Source organism: Phocoena phocoena, chromosome 14 (assembly GCF_963924675.1).
Source record: "Phocoena phocoena chromosome 14, mPhoPho1.1, whole genome shotgun sequence".
NCBI lineage: Eukaryota > Metazoa > Chordata > Mammalia > Artiodactyla > Phocoenidae > Phocoena > Phocoena phocoena.
Genome location: NC_089232.1, coordinates 83526729 through 83553995, shown reverse-complemented (window position 1 = coordinate 83553995; position 27267 = coordinate 83526729). Strand labels below are relative to the sequence as shown.

At 54.9% G+C, this 27267-nt stretch overlaps 1 protein-coding gene across 2 annotated transcripts in view; it reads left to right on the top strand.

Moving 5' to 3' along the window:
• Positions 1 to 26863, top strand: part of ASAP2 (ArfGAP with SH3 domain, ankyrin repeat and PH domain 2) — a 154792-nt gene extending 127929 nt beyond the window's left edge. The window contains exons 16-28 of one of the 2 annotated variants that reach the window (XM_065890710.1): positions 4828 to 4922; positions 9764 to 9953; positions 11238 to 11323; positions 13188 to 13303; positions 14304 to 14371; positions 15544 to 15657; positions 17872 to 18124; positions 20583 to 20717; positions 22187 to 22355; positions 23939 to 23988; positions 24464 to 24552; positions 24996 to 25118; positions 26789 to 26863. In XM_065890710.1, coding sequence (XP_065746782.1) covers positions 4828 to 4922; positions 9764 to 9953; positions 11238 to 11323; positions 13188 to 13303; positions 14304 to 14371; positions 15544 to 15657; positions 17872 to 18124; positions 20583 to 20717; positions 22187 to 22355; positions 23939 to 23988; positions 24464 to 24552; positions 24996 to 25118; positions 26789 to 26863 — 1563 coding nt within the window. The remainder of the gene's footprint in view (positions 1 to 4827; positions 4923 to 9763; positions 9954 to 11237; positions 11324 to 13187; positions 13304 to 14303; positions 14372 to 15543; positions 15658 to 17871; positions 18125 to 20582; positions 20718 to 22186; positions 22356 to 23938; positions 23989 to 24463; positions 24553 to 24995; positions 25119 to 26788) is intronic. The other variant, XM_065890711.1, reaches the window with a different exon arrangement.
• Positions 26864 to 27267: the final 404 nt, after the last annotated feature.

Here is a 27267-nt window from a genome sequence, read left to right as displayed (position 1 = left end):
TACCTTCTCCTCCAAGATGATTTGAACAAAATCCTTCCAGAAAAATCATCTGCGTGTCCTAATGTGTGAATCCGCAGGGAGACCCCACCCGGGTTGACTGCTCTGTCTGTAGCGGTGTCAGGGTCTTGGGCTGCTGTGTTCATCAGAATGCGTTTTCTTGGGCAGCACGTGTTAATTAGACCCCTTGTACCCTATTAAAGAGATAAGAGGGTGAACTGGAAGATAACTTGCTGTCGTGTCCGAGGCTGCAGCCCGGATAGGGCGGCTTTCCAGAGCAGAGTCACAGAGCCACACACATGGATGCGCTGTGACAGGAGAGGGGTTTTTGCACGGCCTGATGGAGACAGCAGATACACGAGCAGGGATTTTCATTTCCTGGCTGGCACTGTGTTCTAAATAGACAGATGCTCACCCACCCTGTAAAGTGCAGCTCCTGTCCCCCCATACGGTCTCACCGTGGTCCTCATGACAGAAGTCTTTTGCTTAATTCCATAAAGTATTTTCTGGCCTGGGGTTTGTAAACAGTTTCCCCTGATGGTATGTCGTGGCGGTTTCACCATTTCCTTCTTGATTTGTTTTTGTTTCAAAGCATGCTTGATTCCCATGTCAACCGAGTGGGTTTCAGCAGCATCCGTGAAGGTGGCTGGTCAGCAGTCATCTTTCCTTCCCTTTGCCTCCTGCTTCTAGAATCACTTTTTACTCGGTGGAAAGAAACTGGGGTAATTGAAGTATTAATTTGATTAGAGTTCAGGGAAGCTGTGCCATTTTAACTACTCTAGCATGCACCAGCCTAAGAGCCTTAGATTTTAAAGCCAATCTGCTTTCAGAAAACCTCCTGATAAGCATAAATTTTAAAAAGATAAAGTTTCTCCTTAACATAGAAGATTACGATTTTAGTTCTGATTTTTAGGTGCTACATAAAACAGTATTGTCGGTACGAGGGTCCTAGTATCATATGATCAGTCTCACATCGTAAGTGAAATTAGTAAAGGAAATTTCAGTATTATGGAATTGAATTTGAGTCAGTAATTTAAAAACCTTCTTCCATCAAAGAATAGGGTCAGAAACCCCCAGGAGCACGTATTACTGACTCGGGCCTATTTTATGACTTTCTCCTGCCTCCTCATGAAGTTGTTAACCAGCTGTTAAATATAAAGCAGACCAGCCGACAGCTGGATCCGAGAGAGGGAGTGGGGAGGAAAGCCCTCAGAAACCAAGAGCTTCCTCACAGATCGTACTGCGGTTTCACCGGGGTCCGAAATGAAGCCACTTGGGCTGCAAAGGGCAGCAAGCAGTGTAGAACCAGGTACCGTTTATTGAGTGACTGTTATGCTTCAGGCATTGTCCCAGGTCCTTTGTCTTATCTAACCTAAACAAGAACCCCATTTTAAAAGGGAAGCCGGAGCCTGTGTTCTATTCTTTGTTCTTAAATCACAACTCTGAACTTTTTTTAACCACAAACCCTACCAGAAAAAAATTGAGCCCCCAAACATATACATGTGTGTGATGTATAGTTTATACTTGTACTGCTTACTAAGGAGCATATCATATACTTTGTCAAATAGACCAAAAGCAGAATTTCTAGAGGCGCAGGTGAGGCACGACACACAGCTCTCTTTGCGCACCACAGGGTATTTTTTCGTGCTCCGGTCTTTGGAGGCAGCAGTCTAGGGCTCACTGCTGTCTCTTAGCTCGCCTACCAGGGTCAGGTTCCTTCACTGCCCCGGGCCTTTTTATCCACCTGTATATTAAAGATATGCCATGTGCTCCAAGCCTTCCAGCCTCCTGGGACCTGAGGGGGCCCAGTAGCTAACACCCCATTTCCCTACATGCGTTTCGAACAGCTTGAGAGAGCAAAGGTCTGGTTTATGGTTGAAAACAGCAGAATCGGTGATCTGGTTCACACGTGTGGTGGCAGCCGAGCCCCAGGCACGGGCAGAGCGGCACACCCACCAGATGCTGCCTCCTGTGGGTGCCCGTTCTTCTGAGCCGCTCGGGCAGGGAAGTCGTCTCTCTCACTGTCCGCTCCTTTCCTCCGGGTGTGTAAAAACAGAGGAAAACAGAATGTCACAGGAACTGGTGACCCTCCACCTGGAAACATGACAACAGGGTGCAGGAGGTTCCCCATCCTCACCCCAAACTCTGCAAACAGTTTCTAGACAAAACCTATGGCCTCTTTCTGGCTCAGTGGGCCCCTCAAGGGTTGGTGCTGCAGGTCTCCAGGCATGTGTGACTCCAGGTCCCCGTGCACAGGGCGCCTTGTGCAGTGAGAGAGACACACACAGGCTTTCGTGCAAATTCGGGCTCTGGGAGACCGGGTGTCTAGACCAGGTCCCTGCTCTGCTGCCGGCCCCTGGCCATCTCCGTAGCACTCAGTCTAGCCCGTATCACGGTGCCCTTCTTTTCCGTTTTCATTCACCTCTGTCTCGTTAGACCGAGCCCCTTGGAGCAGGCCCGTGTGCCAGGCCCGGAGCCCAGCCTGCCCGAGGGCTCCGCGTGTGTCCTGGGGCTCGCTTCCCTGAGGACGCGGCACCTGAACACCCCAGGGTCCCCCATCAGCCTCGGTGCGGCCCCATGTGCCGGGGATGGGGCTCTGGGAGTGGAGGGCGTGTGTGTCCGGGCTGTTTAACCAGCCCTCCTGCTGCCTAGGCTCCTGCCCGTGCGGCCTGCTGGACCGCACATTTTCTTGACCTGACCCTGCAGCCTCCATCTGCAAGTGCTTTGCTTCTGTTGATGGTTCCAGAGGGTTCTCTGCAGGCTGAACTGTTCGCTGGAGCCTGGTGAAGCTGTGAGGCGGCATATTTCTCCGCGTTGGACGAGTGTGACGCACAGCCATGGTGGCTCCCTGGACCAGCTGTCCCCTAGTAAGCCAGCCAAGCCCAAGCAGAAGGGGAGCAGCTTTCGGATTCCGGGGGATCCTCCTCCTTGCAGACCGGGAGGCTCCCAGGGGCAGGTGCTGTGGCTTGTCCTGTCACTGCCCTGCAGATAACTAGGTTTGGGTGCGGGATGGCGTCCACGTTGCACTGAACGGTGGGGCCTTAAGCGTGGGCCTGGCTCTAAACCGGGGCCCCAACGCCGAGGTTCAGCCTGGATCTGGCACCCGGCGCCCCCGAAATCGTCGGGGCGTCAGCTCCATGGTACGCCGGGCCCCCTGCTCTGCACCACCCTGACGGGCAGCCCCGTCTCCAGGAAAGTGCAGTGAGGCAGCCTGGGGCTTTGCCACCTGACGTCGCCTTGAGGCCCCGGGGCCAGGGCTGAGGACCGAGGACCCAAGGCAGGGCTGCTGAGAGCGTGGGGCTCGGGGCATCCAGAAGCTCTGTTCACTTGTCAAGGACAGGGAAGAGTTAGGAAGGCTCCCCACCCGATTATCAGGCTGACTGCGTGTTTCCCTTGTCCTTCGGCCTCCCTCGAGATCCCCTCTTACCTGCCACCAGGAAGTTCGGCCCTGTCTGACCCACATCCCTTTGGCTGTTGCTCCAGCCGGTCCCCCTGGAGCGAGAAGAGGCCACTGGGGCTCAGCCTTTCCTCGCAGAGAGTCCCACTCAGCCTGTGTCCACGTGACTCACCGAGGGCAGAAGCACCAGAAGTGTCGCTGCTCCCACGGCATCGTTTTCAACGTGGAAGTGAAAATGTCTGTTCTCTCCAAAGCACTGGGCCCGGTGCTTCCATTCGGTTTCTTTGTTTCGTTAGATATTGAAGGGTCTGATCTCGGTCGGGTGCTGAGCTGGGTGCTGGGGGTGGGATGAAATCCGCGCTCTTAAGGATCCTGGTCACTCCAGATCTGCACATCCGTTCAGGAGCGTGCCAGGGCGGCCTGGCGTTTATCTTGTACCTGCCACGTCCAGCACAGTGCCTGTATCAGTGAGCACTGGTGAAAACCTGTTCATTTCTGATGAGTCAGGAGGTTGATCGGCAAGTAAGGACCTTACATTGGAACAGATACACTTTTAGCGCTCTAGTTTATCGAATGCTTTTACAGAAATCATCTCATTTTATCATTATTACAACCTGGCAAGGTAGGTAGGTAGGTATCTGCATTTTATTATTAAAAAATTGAAGCTCGGGGCTTCCCTGGTGGCACAGTGGTTGAGAGTCCGCCTGCTAATGCGGGGGACACGGGTTTGAGCCCTGGTCTGGGAGGATCCCACATGCCGCAGAGCAGCTGGGCCCGTGAGCCACAACTACTGAGCCTGCGCGTCTGGAGCCTGTGCTCCGCAACGAGAGGCCGCGACAGCGAGAGGCCCGCCCACCGCGATGAAGAGTGGCCCCCAGCTCACCGCGACTGGAGAAAGCCCTCGCGCAGAAACGAAGACCCAACACAGCCAAAAATAAATTAATTAATTTAAAAAAATTGAAGCTCGGGTAAACTGCCTTGCCTGTGGTCACAAAGCCAGGAAATAGACCACAGTTTGAACCCGAATCTTGGCTTCCTGGCCCAGCGCCCTCTCTGCTGTCTGAGCCACCCCCTTGCTGGTGCAGGTAAAGGCTGTTAGATCTGTTTCAGTTGGAGCGAGCACAGGTTCTTTTTGGGGGTGGGGAGAAGGGGAAGAAACTCGAGCTGGGCCGAGTTACTGCTTCTCCCTGTCCGCGGAGCATTCTGTCTAGGGCACGTCTTATGAGAACACTGCTCTGTGAGAGCCATGCTGTTTCTTATCTCTAGTTTTATGGGTACCTTTGGGGTTTGGGTTTTGTCCAGCTTCATTAAAGGCAAACCACTTTATTGCTCTGTTTCTTAGTGACCGTTAAATAAATCAGCTGTGTGAGTCGTGTGTAGCAGTGGAAGGTATTAATAATTGAGAACCCTGAAATAGACTTTTGTTTTTGCAGCTTGCCAAGAATATTGGGAATGCAGGCTTCAATGAGATTATGGAGTGTTGCCTTCCAGCTGAGGACTCGATCAAACCCAACCCGAGCAGTGACATGTAAGTATGGGGCTGGCTGTTCTCGCTTTCTGAGCAAAGGTTGGCCTTGTCCCCGGGCCCCACCCCCCACCCCCTGCCCCGAGGCAGGGGAATAAACAAGCTTGGGTTTATCGATTGTTGCTTCTTTAGGGAAGAAATCAGCCTGTGTTGTTTATAAAGTCACTTTAACCTTTTTGGATGTCCAAGTAGAAACTTGGATTGGCAGCTTTTCTTAGGAGCCAGAGGAAAGCGGATTTGCCAGTGGGTGGGGGCGGAGGGAGTCCTGAGTGGCGCCCTCTGCTGGTGGTGTGTGGGCACCACCTTGCTTCTGCCTCAGGGCAGGGGAGTCGCTCTCCCACCTGCCTTCTCTCAGTGTGAATTCTGAGCCGCGCGGAGGGTCCGTTGTCCTAGATACATGATTATGTCCCGTTCTCTTTCCCAGTGCAAATGTCGAGCGTGTTGTTTCCTTCAAAAAGCTTTTCTTTGTTTCTGTTTTACTTTGGACACAAAACCTGAACAAGAAGCTTTCGTGCCTCATGAGGCGTCCAGCCGGCCCGCTGTGGGCAGGGGAGGCCAAGGGAGAAACAGGTGGTGAGGGAGAGGAGGAAGTTCATCCACCGAGACAGCCCTTCCCTGGGAGCAGCCTGAGATAGAAGTGCTGGCAGGGCTCCCCCTGGGGCTCGGCACGGACAGGGAAGACCAGTGGCTGGGAGAGCGTTGCAGAGAGGTGTGGTTCCCGGCCCTTGGCAGGAACATCTTGTGGGCGGCCGGTCTTTGGAAGCTGAGCTCACGGGATCTGTGTTCTTCTGCGCTTGAGTGAGGTGACTTAATACGGTGAAGGAGCTTAGACAAACTAAAGGGAGGAGCAGGTACTGTGTGCGTTCCACACCCTCGCAGGTGTCGGCGTCTGAGGTGAGCGCGCATGCGTTGGTGCTGGGTGACAGTCAATTCACGTCCAGGCCCTGGAGCAAGGGTCAGTGGGGAAGCGTTTCCTTGAGATTGGACGAGGTGCGACGTTAGATTCCAGGCACAGGGCCTATAAAGTGATGGTCCTTTCTTGATGAAGATCCGAGTTCCAAGTCTGTATCCTTACCCAGACCTGGAGAGGCAGCGCGGGACACAGAAAGCTGCATCCTTCCCGATTGTGGGACCTGGGCAGGTTCGTCAACCTCTCTGAGCCCTTTTCCTCTAAGAGAAACAGAGGTGCAGCCATCCCTCGCAGAGTCGCTGGGACGTGCGAAGGGGTGAAGCGGTCACACATCTTGTACCGGGTTGGTGTCGGCAGCCCTGCTTGCTCACCATGGGCCTGGGCAGTGGGGCAGCACATATGCTGGGAGCTGATTCCACACGCTGTGAAAAGTTAGGGTCCTCTCGAGGCAGGTGTCAGTTGGAGAGTTACCCCAAGGAGAGCTGACTCTTCCTAGGATACGAGAAGATCTGTTTAGGACAGGAAACATCGTGGCCCACTGCGGCACTCTACTTACTGTCTAACGGACACCTGCTCTCGTGGTGAAGGGACTGGTCTCCCTAAATGCTGTAATACTGATCAACTTTGAACAAAGTATATGGTAACTCATTTCTTCCAAGTACCAGGGGCACTTTATAAAAGCAGATCATTTGTTTACTGTGGGGCAAGATGATTCTTAAAAAATGGATACCATCTGCTTGGGACTCTTGGATATAAACGTTGCATCTGCATTGGGGCCCCTCCCCGCCCCCCAGCCTTGGCACAGATGAAAAGGACGTTTACTCCTCCCCCTCTTGTTTTTCCAAAATGAGAGCAGATGACCAATGTGATGGCAAAATGCTACCCACGTTGATACCTCCTCAGCTGAAATCAGTCACTGGGCTCCTGTGCTCCTGTAGCACTTAGTTCTGTTTTAAAGCAGCTCATCCCACTTTACATTGTACCGAGGTATTTACACGTATTTTTCTAATAAGTCGCGTCTTACTCGTTTTTGTATCTCCAACCACAATATGTTGCTTGTGGTGGGCAATACATATATAATGAATCAACGGGTCAGAGGTGAAGTCCTAGCTCTGTGGCTACTTAAATAAGCTAATATTTTACTTCCAGATTAAATCTGGCTTATCTCAGAGCAACACACCTTCTGCAGATAAATTTGTTGAAAGGGAAGCCAAAGACCATCTCGTGGCCTGTGAATCCTCAGATGGATTTGGGGGATGTTGAGAGATACACGTAGGCGGGAAGGGGGAGCAGCCAGGTTTGCGTCTGCTCCCAGAGGCCACAGGACTGTTTCTCTCCTGTGACTTAGGGCCCTCGTGCACGTCCTGTCCTTCGGGAGTATAAGAAGCCCCTCTCTCTGAACACGAATGCCAAATGCATTCTTACATTAAGTTCATTGCCTTTTCTCCAAAAGCCTTAGCCTTTCCCAAAAAAAGAGGGGGTGGGGGAATCGCTCCGGCAGAGTGAACTCCCTCCACGAAACCATGGGGTGGTGTTGCCCAGAACAGACCTGTACCTGAGCTTGTGGAGGGACGACCTTCAGGGGACGAGACCCAGAGCCCTGGACAAGTGGATAATACATTTAAAAAGTAAAGGGTCCAGTTCATCTCTAGCCCCTTCCTGACTGTCCCACAGTGATTACTGGAGCCACCTAAACCTTGACACATGTCCAGCCCCACTGCCCATCAGAAGGGACCCATAGAGTTTCATCAGACAGGTTGTCAGTTGTCAACCACAGACAGGAACCAGGCAGCAGCCTGAGCGGCACGCTGGCTGGGAGCCCCTGGAAGGAGAGCTCAGTCCAGCAAAGCAGGGCAGCCCCCAGAGCTGTCCGGCTGCTGGAGGGGACGGGCTCACATTCACAGCACTGTTGTGAGGGTCAGATGGACAGCACATCTCAATGTGACCTGTAAGCCCGCAGCAGCTGTCCACGTGTGGGGTGATGTGTGAAGTCCACCAGCACGGTTCACACAAGGCTGCGTTTAGAAACACCCAGGCAGTGGATTTATCGGGTGAGGCAGTCGGAGTGGTGTTTGCCACCCTTGGAGCCTGGAGTTGACCTGCCCACTCCCGAAGCCTGGTGGGTTGATGGGGGGGTTGGGCCCCTGACGGTAGTAGAAGCAGGTGTGGTGGGTGCAGCCCTGGTGGCAGGGTGGGAGTGAGCAGTGCCCCAGCAGAGAAGAGCTGGTGGGTCCCACCCGCCCGGGCCACGACCAGCCCCTCTTCATTCCATGCTGCCACAGTAATTACATCCGAAACCCTGGGCTAAAGCCCTCAGTGTGGCATCTCATCTAATCCTGCAAGGCCCTGCAAGCAGCTGTGCTCACGATACAGAGGCTGAGTAGCCAGCCCAGGGTCACCGGGGGTGGGGGAGCGTGGAGCCGGGCTGAGATCCGGCCGTGTGACCGAGAGCCAGGCCCGAGTGACTGTGCGCTTTCAGAGCTGACCACCGGCCTGCGGGGGCTGGGGGGGGGAGGAACCCAGGCCCCTTCTTCTAGTTCAGCCTCCCCTGCCTGACCTTGTGAAATTTCAGTGTACACACACACTTTTCAGAAAGAGGGGACAAAAGAAGCAGGGGGCTCAGTTCTCTCGTGTCATTCTTCCTATATCCCTGGTAGCTCTATTGGCTAAAGTCAGGTTTCTGTATTTGGAATTTGGTTTTCCCTGACATTCTTTTTTTTTAAAGAGCTTTGTTGAAATGTAACTCACATACCATACAATTCACCCATTTAATGTATAATTTACCGGCTTTCAGTATATTCACAGCTGTGCATCCATCACCACAAGCAATTTTCGAACATTTTTATCACCCCAGAACGAACCCCCATACCTGTTAGCTGTCCCCTCGCTCTCCCAGCCCTGGGCAGCTGCTTACCTGTCTGCAGGTTTGCCTGTTCTGGGCATTTCGGTAAATGGGATCACACAGTGTGTGGTCTTCAGTGTTTGGCTTCTTTCATGTAACTTAACGTTTTCAGGGTTCGTCCACATCATGGGCTGTGTCAGTGCTTCCTTCCTTTTGTGGCTGAATCGTATTGCATTGTACGGACACCTGTTCCTCAGCTGATGGACACTGGGTCGTTTCTTGGCACTTCTGACTTGATTGTCACGTGAAGTAATTAGTGTTTACTGTCCCTCAAAAATCGTGTCTCCATTTCTTATTATTGCTGCTGCTGTAAGAGTCCTTGGGGCAAAATGCTGCGTCCTCTGAAACAGGAGCTGCTGCTTTTCTTGCTCTCTGTCTTTCAAGGTCATCGGTACTTTCCGAGGCCCTAAGGACCTGCCATGAGCGCAGCAAACGTGTCAGCTCATTCCCTTCTCACAGGCCGTGTGCATTTGCACAGATAAGAAGACTTGAGGCCACGTACTTGCCCAGGGTTGCACGTCAGTCTGTGGGGCGGGATTTGAGCGCGGGCTTCTTTGGCTCCCCTGGAGTTGCTGGCACTCCGAGCTCCTTTGAGAGGCGGGGTCTGCACACACAAGGCCGCGTGAAGGCCAGGAAATGGACCGCGAAGATGGGCAGTTCGTTTGGTTCGTCAGGTGTGCGGTGAGCCTGTCTGCTAGGCACAGTGCCCGCAAACAGGAAGACAGGCTTCCCGTGAGGGCTGCCAGCCCCGCGACCTGGCCACTTAGCCCTTAGACCCGGGCCTTGATTCCACTTGTCTTGGCAGTTGGAGGGTTTCTGGCCTCTTGAAAGTGCTTGGAGGCTGAGCGAACGCAGGTGCCGAGCGGGAGCCACACGGTGCCCACTTCCCGCTTCCCGTCTTTCTGCCAGTACTGCTTATTATGAGGAGGGTGGGACGGGATTTTTTTTTAAGTAGTTATAGATGAGTGGGTATTGGGATCTGTTTGAATAGAGGCCCTTAATCATTTACGATGCAATTATGTTTGATTTCAGGAATGCAAGAAAGGACTACATCACTGCCAAGTACATTGAGAGGAAGTACGCAAGGAAAAGACACGCGGATAACGCGGCAAAACTTCACAGCCTTTGTGAGGCTGTCAAAGCAAGAGATATTTTTGGATTACTCCAAGCATACGCTGATGGTGTGGATCTTACAGAAAAAATCCCGCTGGCCAATGGACATGTAAGAAAAGACCTGTAAAAAGAGAAAAGAAAGGGTGAGAGGGCGGGGAGTGGCAAGGCAGTGTCAGCAGAAATGCTGACAAAGTGGTCCAAAGTGTGACTCTGAAAGAAGAGGCAGTGAGTCCTGGGGGAGGAAATTAGTGGTTGATTCTTAAACCAGAACTGTAAGGGCAGCTCTGGAAGGAAGGTCCATCCCTGGGGGAAGGAGCATCTTCTCAGAGGCCTAAGCGCCTCCTTCTGTCTTCCGAAAGCCGCGTTAGCGCCTTAGCCAAGCCTCGGCTGCAGCTCCCGAGGCCACACCGGGAAGGAGAGCTTGGACCAGGCCTGGTGCACCGCTGTCCAGCCTGCTCCCCATGCCCTCCTCCCTGGGGAAATTGGGCCAAGAGGGTGGGGTCTCACCGTCGGGATCCGTCTGCAGGAAACAACCAGTGTTACGGCCGGTGTGTCCTAAATCTCTTCCGCGGGTGTGCTCTTGGACGCACACTCACAGCCCCCTGGCCCCTCCTTACCCTCAGAATAAAGGCGCACGGGACTGGGTCACGCTTAGCAGCTGAGCACGTTGTATGGAACCGTAATGTCCGGTGTTCGAGAGTAAGATGGGTGCCCAGGGCCGCGTGTGCTCAGAGCTGTGCTGCAGCCGAGGAGGAGGGGGTGCCCCGTTGTCTCCCTCTGCCCCACGTTCCCCGTTACCTGGATCTCCCTTGGCCTCCAGCTCCCTCCCACCCACCTACCTGAAACAGCCTTCATTCGTGATTCTTCTCTCCCACCGGCCAGAACTTCCTTCAGAAGAGGCAGGGGTCGTCATGTGCCATTTAGTGGCAACTGAAGGCAGTCCAGGTATTAGCATTGATGGCGTTCTCTCTTAAGTATAGAATGAAAAATTTTAACCCGGCATTTAAGACGTACATTTATATTTACCCAGGGAGCAGGTTTAAGAGCCCGGGGAACCTTCCTGGAGCCAGAACAGAGACCCCTCTTACAGGCAACGCCTCATGTTGAGGTGCAGGGATGAGGGCAGAAAGATCGAGAGGACTTTGCCATGAAACCCCTGAATTCCTCATTATTTCCCGTGGAGTAAGGAGGAATAGGGCCAGTCTTTAAACTGCAGGTTCCCAGGGGCAGAGTTTGCCGTGGAGATTAAAGGGGGCCTTGGTATCTTAGAGGTAACGTTTTTCAAAGGAAAGATGTAGAGGCTTTTGGAAGAGAAATACACAATTTTTCTCATGTGGGACACAGAATTGAATGCGCCCCTTGGAATTCTGGGATGTTTCTGCTTGGTCTTCAGGAGCCGGATGAAACTGCCCTCCACCTGGCTGTCAGGTCCGTGGACCGGACTTCTCTTCACATTGTAGACTTTCTAGTTCAGAACAGGTAGGTGTTCTAAAATCAGGGAAGGTGTTTGATTTCGTTCCTTGGTGTTTCTGAGAATGGAGCCAGGGGTTGCCCCATTGCTTTAGTCGTGTGGCCAAGATGCTGGAATTTCCCTGGGTCTGAATAGGAATCATGGGACAGGGACAGTGCTGCCAGGTGTGGACTGTTCGGATGCAATCCTAATAAAGCCCCCTCCCGGGGTCTGCGAGGTCCCGCCTCTAGTGTCTGGGACTCAGGGAGACGCCCCGTTGATAGGCCTGCTGAATTCCGAGCCCCGGGAAAGCAGCCTCTGTCTGTGGCCCCCATGACCACCCCTTTGCTTGTGCCATGAGGTGCGGGTCCCACGAGGTCCAGGCGGGGCACCCTGAGCAGAGCGAGAGGGAAGCAGGAAGCAGAGATCCTCCTGCAGCCGCTGGCCGAGCTGACGTTGTAAACCGCAACTCGGGGTTGTGGGCGTTCTGCGTGGTTGGAAAAGCTGTTATTTTTAATTAGAAGTTGACTTTAGAGAGGACATGCGCAGACGGCTTCCCTGGCCCCAGTAGTCCCATTTGGTACGTTCTGCCTTGCTTGGTGCGGGGCCTCCCTGGCAGCTGAAGGCCAGTGGTGAAGCCCCATCAAGGAGCATCCTGACTGCCTGACCCTGGCGTGGGTGGGTGGGTAGGTGCCGGAGGGGGCGGTGCTGGTTAAATTGGCTTCAGATGGAATAGAAGAAGCAGAAGCAAGGAGAGATTTTGCATTTTGTATCTTCTGCCATCCCCGGCTGTCTTCAGAAGAAGACATGGCCAGAGGTGGAGGAGCTTGGGAGGCAGCTCCTTCCCCAGGAGCCGGGAGTTCTCTGGATGCCTGGGGGAAGCTGCTCGGACCGCCCTGTCCTCTGACGGAGCCCGAATGCTGTCCCAGTGCCAGGAGCGTGGCAGGGGCCAGCTCCGTGAGCAGCTGAGCGGTGCCATCCCCCTCAGTGCAAATTCTCAGGGGCAGGAGAAGCAGAATCCTGGTTTCTTTTCTTCCAGAATGGGAGGAGGACAGCAGGAGTAGAGGGGAGATCAGAAGCGAGGCTCCTTTTTCACATTGAAAACGTAGCTGCTTTAAAAAAGAAAGGGAGGGCGGGAGGAAGGAGTAAGTGTGGCTGGTTTCCTGCTGATGGGAGCTGCGGGCATCACCTCCTGATGGGCACGCTCCTGTTCCCACGTCTGTCCAGCTCCGAACAGGCCCAGGGCCACCTCCACCAGTGGGTTGAGTGGCTTGTCCTGGGATCTCCTGGTTTTGTTTTGTGTTGGAAGAATCTTTGTGGTCTCCTCACGGTTCCCCCGTAGGCTGTTTTCAGGGCAGCTCAGAGGAGCCTGGGGACTCCGAACTTTGGAAGAGCGGCTTTTCCCCTTCCTGGCAAGAGTGTTGTTAGTAAGATGAGAAAAGCTTACCACGTCCTTCTGTGTGGGACAGACTGGGCAAGTCACGCATGCTTCCTATGGCCCAGACGGGCACTGCCAGTGAAGCGGGAGGGATGCCAGGTTCACCTGCCCGTGCCCCTGCTCAGGTGCGCACAGGTGCCTTGCTGCCTTTCTGGCGGGCTCTGCCACTGTTGTTTATTCCCCAATGGCCTTAAGCCAAGGCCTTCTCCTGCCCACAGGCAGGGCTGGTGCTGTGGGCCCCCCACCCCAGAGGAGGACTGAGAGAAACCCTGCCCTCCGTGAACCCGAGTTCTGGCTGCCTCTCCCGGGGAAGGAAAGCAGCCATGCCCATCGTTCGCATATTGTCTATGGCTGCTTTCAAGCCACCCTGGCAGAGCTGAGAGTCCCTGCCCGGGCAGCCCCAGTCCTCTGGCCTGTGACTCACTGTTCTCTTTCTCTGTTCCCGTCCTTGCCAGTGGGAACCTGGACAAACAGACGGGCAAGGGCAGCACGGCCCTGCATTACTGCTGCCTGACCGACAGCGCCGAGTGCCTCAAGCTGCTGCTGCGGGGCAAGGCCTCCATCGGCATCGGTGAGCCTCCCCCCACCGCCCCATGCAGTTCCTGGTGCGGGGCTCTGGGCAGAGCCGGGGAGTCAGTCCCGCCCTGCAAGGCTGCTATGGTCTCGTACTCATCGGCAGTTTCCCTCTGCTGTCTCGTAGGCTTGCCGTCATGTGCAGGCATTTTCTGAGAGGCAGAGGATGGCCCTGCAGCTGTCGCTGGTACCCAGGTGACCTGGACCAGGTTTGGGCATCTTGCCCTCCTGTTCCTGACCCCCACCTGGGATCATGCTAAGCCCCTCACTGGCTCTGGGTGGGCATGTTTACTGGTGAGAGTCACTGTTCACTGCCCCTCCGTTCACTGGCACCAAGCCTCCTCCACGAGGGACCCACGTCTGCTTGGGCTTCATCCCTCCCTCCCCTGTGGGACCCTGACCTGTAGCCGGCCAGGCATAGTCTAGCCCAAGGGTGTCCGGCTGTGATGCTGTCCTGAGGTGGAGCTTTTGAAGAACTGTTAAACAGAGAGCAACGAGCAGAAAGAAGGCACATGCCTGCTTGCGAGCCAAGTTGGGTTTTTTTCTTTTTTAATTAATCATCACATCTCATTGACTGAGGCTCATTTAGAAGAAAATACACAATTCCAAATCTTCAGACTGCTTTAAAGGAGGTGTAAAGTCTTCTACAGTCAGATGCCTGGAACTAGATTAGCAGTGCTTTTGCTTAGAGAATTACCGTGAACTGCTTTATTCAACAACTTGTACCTTGGATATTTATTTCCACTAGTTGGCTACTTCGGTGTTTTATCTTCATTAGATTAGCTCAAACCTTGTCTTATAAAACCTTGCCGACTGCACACTGCTGCAGTTCTGTACGATTTCAGGACAGTTCAGCACCGACTGGGGCAAACTAGCTGGATTTCATCAGTCGTGCTTAGTTCCGTTTGGTGCTGCTTCGCCAGGTTCTTTTTGCCTCTCAGTGTCAGACCTCTGCTTGCTTTTGCCGTAACACGTCTGTTCGTTCCCCTGCCTCTTAGCTAACGAGTCAGGAGAGACGCCGCTGGACATCGCCAAGCGCCTCAGGCACGAGCGCTGTGAGGAGCTGGTGAGTGTCCCACCACCCGGCACGGACAGGGTGGGGTTGGGGACGCCGCTCCCTGGTGAGGGCTCTCTCGGAGGCTGCAGGAGGGTCCTGAGCAGATCCCAGTGGCCTAGAGGGGACGGCTCGGAGAAAGTGTCCTGGGGCCCCTTAGAGAGGAGGTGACCATCCCCCGCTATGGTGACACTCGGAACACGAGTCAGTATGTGCTAGTGGCGCATGTTGATGGCGGCCCTGGTTTCGTCTGGGGTGAGTGGAGCTGAGGCCCCTCTGGGTCAGGCCGGGTTTACAGGGGGCTCCACCGCTGCAGCTTGGGAAGGTCATGCCGGCTCTCTCCGCCGTTGCCTTGTGTGTGAAGGGGTGTCAGGCATACCAGTTCGCAGGTTTTTGGGGGGAATCGTTGTTGAACTCTGCAGAGCAGTGGGCACGAAGTGCTCAGTCCGTGGCGCCATTAACAGTCGGTGCTGCAGAGCTGTAGGACTGCTAACAGCTTTTATCCTAAGCACTGCATGTCCAATAACTCACTTAATCTTGATAATTACCGTAAAGCATTAATTAATAGGTACCTACTGTTACCCCATTTTACAGATGAGGAGGCAGGTACGGAAGGGTTAAGTAAGTCGCCCGAGACCACGTGGCTGCTGTCTGGCTTTGGAGAAAAGTCAGACGCTAAAGTGCTAAGGCATCCATGTATCTAATGGATTAACTTCTCTCCTGCGCACCTAGAATGGAACCAGCTGTCTGCCTTCCTGGAGAGAGTTGAGAAGCTGGTCATTCACGTCATTTTCCGCAGGGCTTCATTCCCTCGTGCTGGTCAGGAAAAACGGGGTTAACAGTTAGTGGACACGTTCCTTCTCCTCAGATTGAGATGCTCCCGTGTGCAGTTGTGGGTACCTGCAGGCTGACCGTCACCCTTTAGATCTCAAACACCCCTTGGCTGTGTACTGCAGCTTTGCAGCTTACAAAGCGCTAAATGGGAGTGGTCGCATTTGAGCTTCAAGGTTATCTGTGGATTAGGGAGTGTGGGGGCTTGACTTGAGACGCAGCGAATTGTATAAGCCAGCCTCATACTGGGGTGCAGGCTCCCTGCCCGCTACGTCTTGGCCATCTTGGTGGACACCCGCTTTACAAGGCCGAGTATTTGAGCAGCGTCACCAACAGTGCTTTGTTGTTCTCAGCTGACCCAAGCCTTATCTGGAAGGTTTAATTCTCACGTTCACGTCGAGTATGAATGGCGACTGCTCCACGAAGACCTGGATGAGAGCGATGACGACGTGGATGAGAAGCTGCAGGTCTGTGCCAGCTTGTGGAGCGCTGAGAGTGTCACGATCAGCGGCCTTCAGAGCGGTGTGGGTCCTGGCCTGTAGTTAGGGTAGAGAGCTGTTTGCAGAAAACGAAATACGGTTTACTTTTTGCTTCCAGTGATCTCAGTAGGTTTGTGGTTTTACCCTTCCCATAACTGCCTCCTGTCTCCCAGCTCCTACAGACGTGACTATGAACGAACGATAACTATGTAATCAGAGGCAGCTTCTCGCCTTCTGATACGAAGGAAAGATACAGAGAGCCTTGGATTTTCGGGGATTTTAGAGGGAGCGCTCTTTCTATGGATAATGTGATAAAGAGCCAGCTTCCCCCAGAAGCAGTGACCATGTTCACCTAGTCGATCTTTAAAACCTTCACTGAAGTCACTGACCCTTAGAGATCATTGGGTCCAACTCATTCCTTTATTAGATGGGGTCATTCAGGCCTCAAGAGAGGGGATGTCTTGGCCACAGGGAAGCCAGTATTTGGAGACCGACCTGGGGCTCTTGCCTCCTGGCCCAGCCACTCCTCACGATGCTCTCTGTCTTGTGCACTTGAGGGCACCCCTGGAAGGTTGGCACCTTCGCACGAGGCTCAGAGTCAGACCCAGGAAGACTGACGCCAAAGCCCCTACGCCTAGCCGCTGTGAAATTAGTGGGAAAGCCGGGTGTAACGTTTTAATTTTTACTGTAGGACTTGAATGCCCTGATGTGTATTGATGTCTGATTATTTATATATGGCATTTCCGAAACGTACTGGACTGTCCCGGTTTATGGAGCAGCTAGTATCCATACTTATGGTTTCTTGGAATAAGAAATTTCCGAGGTAGCTGTAGAACGGTATCAAAGTGAGGGGAGCTGGCTATTTCACGCTAGAGTTGCCTTTACAGGGGGAGAAGGTTTGAAACACCTGCCCTGGAGCGAGTGCCTCTTGGTCAGGCACACGTCGCATTCCCGGGGTTGTGCAGGCAGTGACTCGGCAGGTGCCATGGACCCAGTGAAAGCCCGGCAGCGGCGCTGACACTCGTCCCCACCCCTTCAGCAGAGAGCGGCGGGTGGTGGTTTGCACAGCCATGGGCTTTGTTGGAATTTAAACTGTGTATGAAGAGCCGCTGGCCACTGAGCTCCTCGTACTGGAGCTGGGCGTGAGCCGTTGGTTGGCCAGAGCCTTGGCCGGGCGGGCGGTCGGTCCTGTGAGGGGAGGAGGCCGTGACTGCCGATACTGATACCTGCTAAGCTCCGGGCACAGTGCCGGCAGTTGAAGTCAGACCCACTAGGGAATTCCCTGGCGGTCCAGTGGTTAGGACTCCACACCCTCATTGCCAAGGGCCCAGGTTCAGTCCGTGGTCGGGGAACTGAGAATCCCACATGCCGCGTGGCGAGACCAAAAAATAAAAATAAAAGAATAAGGTTAGCCCCACTTATCAGATGAGAAATAGGATCAGGAAGGTTAATTTGCTCAAGATCACAGCTATTATAACGAAGCTGACTTTGAAATACAGTTTCCATCTAATTAAGTCCGTGGTTCCATGCACATGGCTTTCAGGTGGAGCAGGGGTCAGCAGACTCGTAAAGGGCCAGATAATAAATGTTTTAGGCTTTGTTGCAACTCCTCAGCTCTGCCAGGGTGGCTTGACGGCAGCCACAGACAATATGCAAATGATGGGCGTGGCTGCTGTCTAATAAAATTTTATAAGAACGGGTTGTGGCCCCATGGGCCGTGATTTGCTGACCCCTGAGTTTTAGAGGACTCTTAAGAGTCCCAGTTCCTACGGGAAGAAGACATTGATCTCCCCCGAATTAGCCGTATGGCTGTTGGGGATCCGCTGTGGCCGTGCGTGCCTAGAGCAGCTGCGCTGTTCTGCCGTCAGAGAAGGGTGTTTATGGAGGGGACACGCAGTGAAATACAGAGCTAGGCTGAGGTAACTCTGGATGGTAAAGGTGAAATAGCTTATATTTTAAATTCTGCACAGAATGAAGAATTGTAAGTTTTTGTAAATCATGGCTTTTTTTCATGTGTGTGTTTCTGTTAAGGGACATGGTAAGAGTGAGTTTTAGGTTTTGCAGCTGTCATGTAACAGTAAAAAATGCACCGTGCCCAGGTGTTAGACTGCTGTACCTGAGGCTGTACCCAGTACGTCAGTCGCTGTGCCCAAGAGGTCCGCGCGTCTGTATTTCACACACCTCCGCCCACTACCCCCGCAGCCCAGTCCCAGTCGGCGAGAAGACCGGCCCGTCAGCTTCTACCAGCTGGGCTCCAGCCAGCTGCAGTCCAACGCCGCGTCTCTGGCCAGAGATGCCGCCAGTCTGGCCAAGGACAAGCAGAGGGGCTTCGTGCCCAGCATCTTGCAGAACGAGACGTACGGAGCCATCCTGAGCAGCAGCCCACCGCCCGCCCAGCCCGCGGCCCCCAGCACCGCCAGTGCTCCCCCGCTGCCCCCGCGGAACGTTGCCAAAGGTACTGAGCTGTTGGCAGCCCCTGGACGCACGAGCAGTGTCATTGGGATTTTGCTTTGGGGAAGCTGTAGTTGCTTTGTGTGGGCCAGCTTCAGGACATGTTTTTTCATTTGGGGTCCTTTGTTTTGTACTTACGTTGTTTGCTTCCTAAAAGAACTCCGTCATTCTTGGGATGGTGGTAGAGTGTCTTGACTCCGTTCTCGTTCTGGGCAGGGGTGTGGCACGTGTGACTCGAGGGATGCAGGGACGCCACCAGGGTAGGCCTGAGATGGAGGGGTCAGCACCTGCTGCTGGCCCCTGGATGTTTTCCTGCAGACCTTCTTCCTGGTCCTTTTCTCTTTGCGGTCCGCCCCTCTCTACCACTCCCTTTGCCTTCATTCTTTCCCTTTTTATCTTTCTCCGACCTGTGCTCGGCCAGCTTGTGGCATCCGATTATTTCCTATCTCTGTGGTCCCTGTGAAGTGAAGGATAAAGAGATGCTAATTTGGGAAACGGTGCTCAGCCTAACTGTAAAAATACGAAATAGTCCCGAGGGTCCTACCAGCGCCTTCAGTGCCACAGCTCCCTGTGCTAACCCCAGTCGCCCGGTCACAGCAGTGAGTTTAACCCCAGTCGCCCGGTCACAGCAGTGAGTTTAACCCCAGTCGCCCGGTCACAGCGGTGAGTTTGACTCAACAGATGCTGTTTCTTGTTTTTATAAAAGTGGAAACTTAAGCCCCCAGAGGTTTAGCGATTTGCCCAGCACTGAAGGCCCACTGGCCATGATGCTCCCTGAAGCAGGTCCCGCAAGTAGCCAGGCCAGCTCTGGGCTGGGGCCTCCAGAGGGCTTCCCAGGGGACCGGGGGCAGGAGCCTCCTTGGGGCGTGATGTCTGGGCCCACGGCTGCTGTAGGCCGATGGTGGTCCCCAAAGTAAATCCCAAGTTGCATTTGCGCGGGAGCTGCTCTCCGGCAGAGGCGTGTAGGCGCGTGACCGTGGTGCTGCGAGCCCCGGGAGGGAGGAGTGCGCACGTCTGCCGTTCTGTGGGGTCTGTGCTCACAGTGTGGGGTGGCTGTGCCCACCGCCGCCCCCCAGCTGCCCTGAGTGTATTGCAGACCCTCCCACACGGCTCTGCCCCCAGTGCTCAGGGAGGCAGAGAAGGCTAATGAGCCTCCTGTCTGGGTCACCGAGCCACACGCCTTAGGAGCGGACCCACACTGCACGGGGCAGACTCCTGAAACCGGCCCGCTCACCGCCCACAGAGCCCGTTCGTCCAGGGCACCCAGGCCTGACCGGGAGGTCCCTCAGCAAGGAAGGAGGTCACGTCCCCCAGCTGCGAGGGGCCCGGGCAGGCGGGGGCCGCTGCGGTGGCTGGGGCCTTGTGGGTGCGTCTCGTTGCCTCCCCCCAGATCCCAGTGCCTGTGTTTATCTCCACCCCATTGGTGACTTTTACTGACTGTGTGTGCCATGTTAGGAAAGATTTTATTTTGCTCTGTTGGGTCATATAAGAGGAATAGAAAGCTGTTCACCTTTATTTCTTGTTTTCTTAAAATCTTAGGATGAGAAAGTTTGGGGTTTTTTCCCCCCATTTCTTTCTGCCACTCCCACCGTTAGCTCTGTCTCTTCCTTTGGTGACGGAGATTGCCCTTCATCCCTGCCAGCCCCCCAAAGGGTACCTTTGTTCTCCATCTGTTCCACACTCGATCCACGAGGAGTCCCCACACAACAAGTAGGACGGGATTGATGTTCTCGGGCCCTGCATCGAGGAGGACGTTGTCCACGGCAGACGTGTGAAGGCTCCCTCTGACCCTGGTGGGCCCTGTGCGGGTGTGGCCTGCTTCCATCTCCAGGCCCAGCCTCAGACACGGTCATGCCTGTGCCCTGAGCAGATGCTGCTCCATGAGGAGGAGCTTTGTGGGCAGAGGAAGGGTGTGACCAGGGTGGTGCCATCTCCCTGGTGTGTCACCTGAGCTGACTTTCAGCCAGAAATGTTTGCCCTTCACCAGGTGTCTTTGATTTGCAGCCTTCTCTCCATGTGCTCTGTCTGAGGACAGGTGCCCCCCTGTGCAAGGTGGTGACCCCACAGGGAGGACTGAGATGGGTAGAGACAAGCAGACGTCCTGTCCCCGAGTGCAGTGCTCAGGGGGGTCACTGTGGTCATCATTTCCCACTTCAAACAGTGTTTAAATTTGAGAAATAAAATTGGTAAGACTGAGAAGACCAACTGGGAATTTTCCCCGGAGCATCGTTGGTTCGGTGTGTATTGGTATCTGTCTTCCAGATACCAGAAACAAGAATTTTTTTTTAAATCAACGTCCTATTTGTGGCCTTAATGTTATTCTGGAAGGGTCATGTGTACCATTTTATAGGGGAGAGGATCAATAATGCAGTGTTCTGTTTCTGTTTTTGTTCTGTGCTCGTGCGTGTGCGTGTGCATGCCTGCGTGTGCACGTGCGTGCGTGTGCACGTCCGTGCGTACAGTTCAACCAGCCTCCTCAGCTAACGCCCTGTGGAAGACAAACTCTGTAAGTGTGGACGGTGTAAGCCGGCAGCGATCTTCGTCAGATCCGCCAGCTGTCCATCCACCGCTGCCCCCTCTCCGCGTGACATCTACCAGTACGTTTTTTTCCTTTTTCCTTTCTCGCTGTTGGGCTTTGTGCAGCTGGATGGCTGGGGCGGGGGTGTCTCTCGGCAGCCTCTCGCTGCCGGCTGCCCTGTGCTGCCTGGGGGCCTGTGGCTCTTCCGTGGCCCCAGCCCTGCGGCCGCTGCCCCCCAGCGGCGGATTCCTGTCTGCCTCACACCCCACGGGGGCCCTTCACTCTCCTGCTCTGTCTCCCGAGCACTTCAGCAGCATTTCTGTCTCTCACACATTGGCCCCGGGGCTGCCTTTGGCCATTGGGTGGTTCTCGATGCTGGGCTGTGTTCCTGTGAATTAATCTGGTCTGTGCTCTGCCCTTCAGTGTCACATGTCTGTGAGAGTCTCAGCACCCGGGGGAGGGGAGGGGCTTTTTTCCAGCTGCGAGGTTGGTGGGGGGGGTCGACTGGAGGGGGGGGCGAGGCCTGGACGCTGTAGGAGGGAGGGACTGGCATCGCGGGGTCAGGGGTGCTTTGAGGGCGCTGAGGGTTTTCCCTGGTTTCCCCGGTTTCCTTACCCGGAGTTAAAGTGGGGAGAAGCCCAGCCCTGGCTGCGGTGGGTGTCGTACGCGCACTGGAGGCGGAGCGGGCACGGGGTCTTCGGGACGCTGGGGCGGGGGGCACCCAGCGGGTCTCAGAAGCCCACTTTCGCACTCGCAGTCTGGCGTCCCGGGGGCTGTACCTCTGCATGCTAGGGTCTGCCTTTTGACTTTCCCTTTAAAGCCGAGAAAGGAGAGAAGAATGGCAAAAGGAAAGTAGGATTAAGCCGACCCCTCCCTGGTCAGCCGGCTCCCTGCGCCCGCTGCCCTGGGAGAGAGGGGCTGCCAGGTCCTTGGGTATCAGCGTCCAGGCCCGGGGCAGGTCACCGCCCCCCGCAGCGACCGCGGGACACGAACGCCGGACGTTGAGGGGTGGGCTGCTGTTGGCCGGGGAGACGGGGAGGATGCGTGGCCTCGAGGCGGGGCTCCCTGCCTCACTGGCCCGTGCGCTTGGGGAAAGCAGCGGCCTCCTCACCTGTGAAAGGTAGAGAGTGATACAGCTCGTCCCGCTGCCCCGCTCGCGGACCGGGAGCCTTTCCAACCGGCCAGCGGCATGGGTGGGGCCCGACCAGCAGCATGGGCGGGGCACCGGGGCGGACCGGCGCCAGACCCAGGCCGGGCCTCCTGCTGCCGCTTCTCCAGGTCCCCGTGGAGGGCGGAAACCCACAGCGGGTTCTAGCTGAGAAAATATTCCCAGGCTCATAGAGGCATTTTAGTCCCAACCTGAGGCTCGGAAAGACTCCCCGCCAGCACTGTTTTCCGAAAATCGTCAATGAAAGTAGGTTTTTCCTTATGAGGTAGGTAGCGGAAGGAAAAAGGAAGCCCTTATCGCAAGAGCCTCGGGTGAGAAGGTTGGGAGGGGGGCGCCTGAAGTGTGACCCTCCGCGTTTCTGTCCTTTCCTCTCTCCGCAGACCCCCTGGCTCCCACGCCGCCCCCTCCGGTAGCAAAAACGCCCAGTGTGCTGGAGGCCTTGAGCCAGCAGAGCAAGCCGGCGCAGCCCGGACTCCCGCCCAGCAAAGCCCCGCCGCCGCTGCCGCCGCAGCTGCCCAGCCGCCTGCCCCAGAAGAGGCCTGCTCCCGGGTAACGGCCGCTCCTCTGCGTGCCCCTCGGGCCGGGCCGGCTCTGCCGTCCTTGCTTCCCAGGGGCAGCAGCCCCGTAACTTCACCTGCTGAGGTTTCTCTGAACGTTTGAAATCTTCCATGTCTCTACTACGTGACCCCTAAGGTCAAGTGTTACATAACTAAGTGGTTATGCTTCGGGTGTCTAAAAAATAATCAAAAATGTTTAAAATGCAAAAAATTTCATACCGATGTACATCTTAAATCCACGTGATGAATTTAGATTTCCGTTCAGTGCAGACCCCAGGATTTGGGGAGTTTAAGTCCTCAAGACACGAGGCCTCTAGGTCTTATTTGTTGGTTGCTCACAGGGTTATGTCGACTACATGGACCCTCTGTAGTGCGGGACATGTATTTCCTACAAACAAGGACATTCTCCTACATAAACACCGTACAACCAGCAAAATCAGGAAATTAACGTGGATGCTACCTTCCAAAACTCAGAATCCAAGTTTATTTAGACACATAATACCTAAATACCGTCCTTTACTACGGAGGAATCCAGTTCATGGCTCCCAGTCTGGATCTTTATGGTGGGAAAATGGTTCCTTTTTAGTGGAAATGACATTTAGAAGCCAAGATCTGGGTGCTTCGTGTCTTCTTTGCTGTTGGAGTGTCACTGCACTCAGGCAGGCCCTCTGAGTGCTCAGAACTGGGGACACAGACACACACACACACACGTGTGTGTGTGTGGAGAGCCGCTTCGTCCCTGGCTTGTCCCCATCCGCCTCTTCTGCCCTCCATCCCCTCCCATCATATGTCAGGCCCCAGTTGTGTGTCTGGCTCTGTGCAGAGAACTGGAATAGGGTTCCTCTCGGCTCATCACAGACATTCTTGTCACTTGTCCTTACTTTGAGAGTTGACAGAACTGGTGTCACACCTTTTGCAGGTGGAAATGCCAACTCACAGAAACACATTTATCCAGGCCCACCCGGCAAGCCTGAGTTAACAGACCGCTGTCTGCCAGCCCTGGGAGCCCCTTACCTGTGTGTCCCTTCCTGTGGTGCTGGGACGTGCCGGGCCCGGGGTTCATGGGGCAGGGGGTGCTGAGCCATGTCCGTCACGGTGGTTAATAGGCAGCAGGGGTCACAGAGTACAGAGGCATGGATAACGCGGGCCAGTGGTGCTTGGACAGGTCCTGGCAGAGCCACCAGGGCCCTGAGGTTGATACTGCCCCACCTGACGTAGGAAGAGACCCAGGCCGCGCGGGGAGGGGATGGGGCACATCACGGCTAGAGCTGGTTGGTGGTGCCCAGTTTCCAGCCCAGACCCGGGGCATTGGCAACGGGCTCACATGGGACAGGAGACCCTTAGGAGGAGCCTGGTTTGGGAGTCGGGAACCTTCGATCTAGCGCTGCCCTCTGGACCTCTCATGCTTCCTACTTCCAAAAAAAAAAAAGAAGAGGTAGTTGGATGGCAGTTGATGAAATCAGGTCAACCGTTTTCAACTCGAACACAGGTCCTTCAGAAAAGGGAGTGAGGCAGAGCGGTAGCGTGCCTTGCCAGCCTCGGGCACCAGTGAATCTGTTTTCCCTTTCTTTGTAGGCCTGACAAGTCAAGCCCACTGATCAACAAAGGCCAGCCAAGAGGACCTGGTAATTACTGCATGTGCTTTATTACTTTCTGCTGGGTCTCGGGGGCAAAGTGGAGGGTGTTTCCAGCTGTGGTGAACCCCTGGGTCAGGCCCGCTGTCCTGCCCTGGCAGCCACCCTGCCCTCGCAGAACCTCTGGCGCCCCTGCTCCTGGGCTGCTCTGTCCCACGCCCTGCATTCCTGTCCCCCTCTGCCGATGGGGACGGGGGTGTGGGGGAGCCCTGGCGGGGTCTGGGAGTCATTGGAGGAGGTTATTGGCGTCTGCCTCACTCTGTGACACCTGCAGGCCGGCACATGCTAGGGAGGTTGCATGGAAGTCACAAGGTTCTTTGGCCGTTAGGGGACTTTCCCTCAACAGTTAGGAAATCTCAGGCAAGTTGCCTTGTGGCTGTGACAGATGGCGTTTATGTCGTTTCTATCTCATGGTGTTGACTGAGGGGGCATATTGTGAAGTCCGTTCATTTTGGCCCTAAAGCAGTGGATCTCTCTGGGACAGAAACTCTGGGTCCTCTGTCCAACGCCATGGTCACGCAGCCCCCGGCGCCCATGCCCAGGAAGTCACAGGTGGTAAGCGGACGAGCCCCTTCCTCTCTGCCTCTTTGCCCTGGCCAGGAGCGGGTGGGTTATCGTCCAAGGGCTCAGAGGACACTCTCCCTCTTGCCCTGGTTGGGGTGGGGGAGGCTTCTTCCTGGGCACCTGGTCCTTCGGATCGGAGCAGGATGCAACCCAGAGCCCACAGCCAGTGGGCTGGGCCCTTCCGGCTCCAGGACAGGCCCCCACGTGCCCACCAGGCACCGGGCCGGCCCGCTCCCTGCTCTCTTCCCTCGGCTAGCCTCCACCTGGAAGTCCCCCTGCCCCGAGCGCGCTGAGCCACCCATCTTGACACCCGTGGGCTCCCAGGCCTGCGGGTGGCCCTCGGGACCAGTTGGAAGCAAAGTGGCCCGGTTCTCTGCCCTGGAGCGGACGCTTCCCCACACACTAAGCTGTGAGCCCTCTTCTCCCTGCCGCAGACCAAGCTGAAGCCCAAGCGGGTCAAAGCCCTGTACAACTGCGTGGCCGACAATCCCGACGAGCTGACGTTCTCCGAGGGGGACGTGATTGTCGTGGACGGGGAGGAGGACCAGGAGTGGTGGGTGAGTCGGGCCCGGGGGTCTGTTCCCGGGCGGCGCCCACTGTGCCCCGCACGCCTCAGCTGCCCTTTCCATGCACCCACTTCTGAGTGGGGTCCTCCCTCGTCAGGGCGGACGGGCCACGTGGGCTGCAGTTTGCAGAGCGCACCTGAGGGTTTGAGATGAGGCCCTGGCTTTCTCGGTGGTGCCTCCTGCCCGGCGTTTCAGGCTTGGTGGAGTGGGGCGCAGAGGGAGAGCTGACCCGGAGGGCAGAGACGCTGGGTGTCGGGCTGGTCCTGAAACCAGCTGTGGCATCTGGGTGGGAGCTGGAATGGGATGAGCGTGGCGCTTCCCCTGATGACCCTGAGTGTCCAGCCCCGGCCAAGGTCAGGCTGGGTGACCTTGGGCAAGGTGGTTATGTTGCTAAGCCACAGCCAGCTCGTCTGAGAAAGGGCGGTGACACAGCACTGTTGCAGCGACGGGCACAGTGGCCCCCAGGGAGAGGTGGCTGTCATAAACTGGGCAGTCGTGCAAACAGCTCCCGCACGCCTGGCAGCGTCTGCCACCTGGGGGCCGCTAACGGCCCAGCTCCGGGGCTTGAGCTCAGATATCAGATGGGTCATGCTTGCCATCAGGACGCAGCCAGGACTCACGGGGACAGCTCCGCTCTCTCAAGGGCGAGGGGTGTTGGTCAGAGTCCCTAGCCAGGCACCCTCCTGGGTGAGCTGTGTGTTCTCTCTCCAGGGCCTTTGTGAACCAACTCGGGGCCTGGCACCGCCTCTGGCATGGCTGGTTCAGGGGTCTTCTTGTGGCCTCTCCCCTCGAGGGGTTCAAGTGCCTGTGGGTCCAGAGCCCCTTCCTCCGTCAGCCTTGCTCCACGCAGCGCAGTCGACGCCACGGGCGGCAGAGGGGGCGGCAGTTCCTGGTGCCCCTTGGTGCCCGTCCAGGGCTCTGCCCGCCCGCTGCCCGCATGGCCCCGAGACAGGTCTGGCCTTCACACTTGTGTACAACCCACCACAAGGATGGGGCTCCAGCCTGACACCAGGCTTAGGCATCTGGAAAACACCTGTTCATTTCAAAAACTGTGGCAAAATCAGAAAGCTATAAAGAAAGTAAATGCTGTCTATAATCTCAGGGTATCCCCCTCACACACACAAAAATAATAATTTAAATTTTGGTGAGTTTTTTTAGATGTTTATTTAACTACTTAATTTACATCGTTGAGATCAGACCTGAGGCATAATTTATATAATTTTCCCAGAGCAAAAGTAAATGGATTCACTGAGGTCTTAAATGCTTTGACGACATTTGGGCCAACTCACATTTGCCACTCTGTGACTTGGCAGCGCACAGACTTCTGACATTGTTTCTTCATCCATTTAAAAAAAAAAACCAAAAAGGGAGGTCGGGGTGGTGGTCTGATCTGTGCTGCCTGCCCCCCGAGACCACCAGGCCCACGGTGGGGCGTGTGTGCAGACACCGACTCCCCGCGGAGAGAAGTCCCTGCGGGTAGTAGGCCGGCACTATTTGAGACGGGAGCGAAAGGAAAAACAGTTTAGATGTTGTACCCAAGTAATTCTTTCCCAGAAGAGATTCTTCCAAACACATCTTTTTTCCCCTCCAAATGCTGTAATGCCCTTCAAAGTTTCCACATTTGGAATTTGTGTAACAACATAACCTTTTATTCATTTCAGATCGGCCACATCGACGGAGATCCCAGTCGCAAAGGAGCATTTCCCGTGTCATTTGTGCACTTTATTGCTGACTAAATTGCTACTGAACAAAAACACTTCTTTTTAAAGTTATGTCTTGTCTCATTATTGGTACCAAAACTCTTGCCAGATAACCTGTTTCATGAATTGTATTGTACGGTAGCCCACTTTCTCTAAGGCCACTGTTCTGCTTTAAAAACTCAAAGGCAATTTATATACATCAATGAATTGTTTTTATAATTCGTGTTTTTCATGAAACATTGCTACACTTTTATTAGGAACAACTGAATTCCCAAAAGGTGAACTGAAAAGTTATTTTAACTAAATAATGAAGATTCTGAATCTACAGCATTAGTTGAACCTAAAAATGTTTTGAGTGTGGGAAAGAAATTCGTCCTGTTTTTCTTGGCCCACTTCTGGGGTTGGTGACCTTCAGCACAATTATTCTTTTTAGGAAGCCA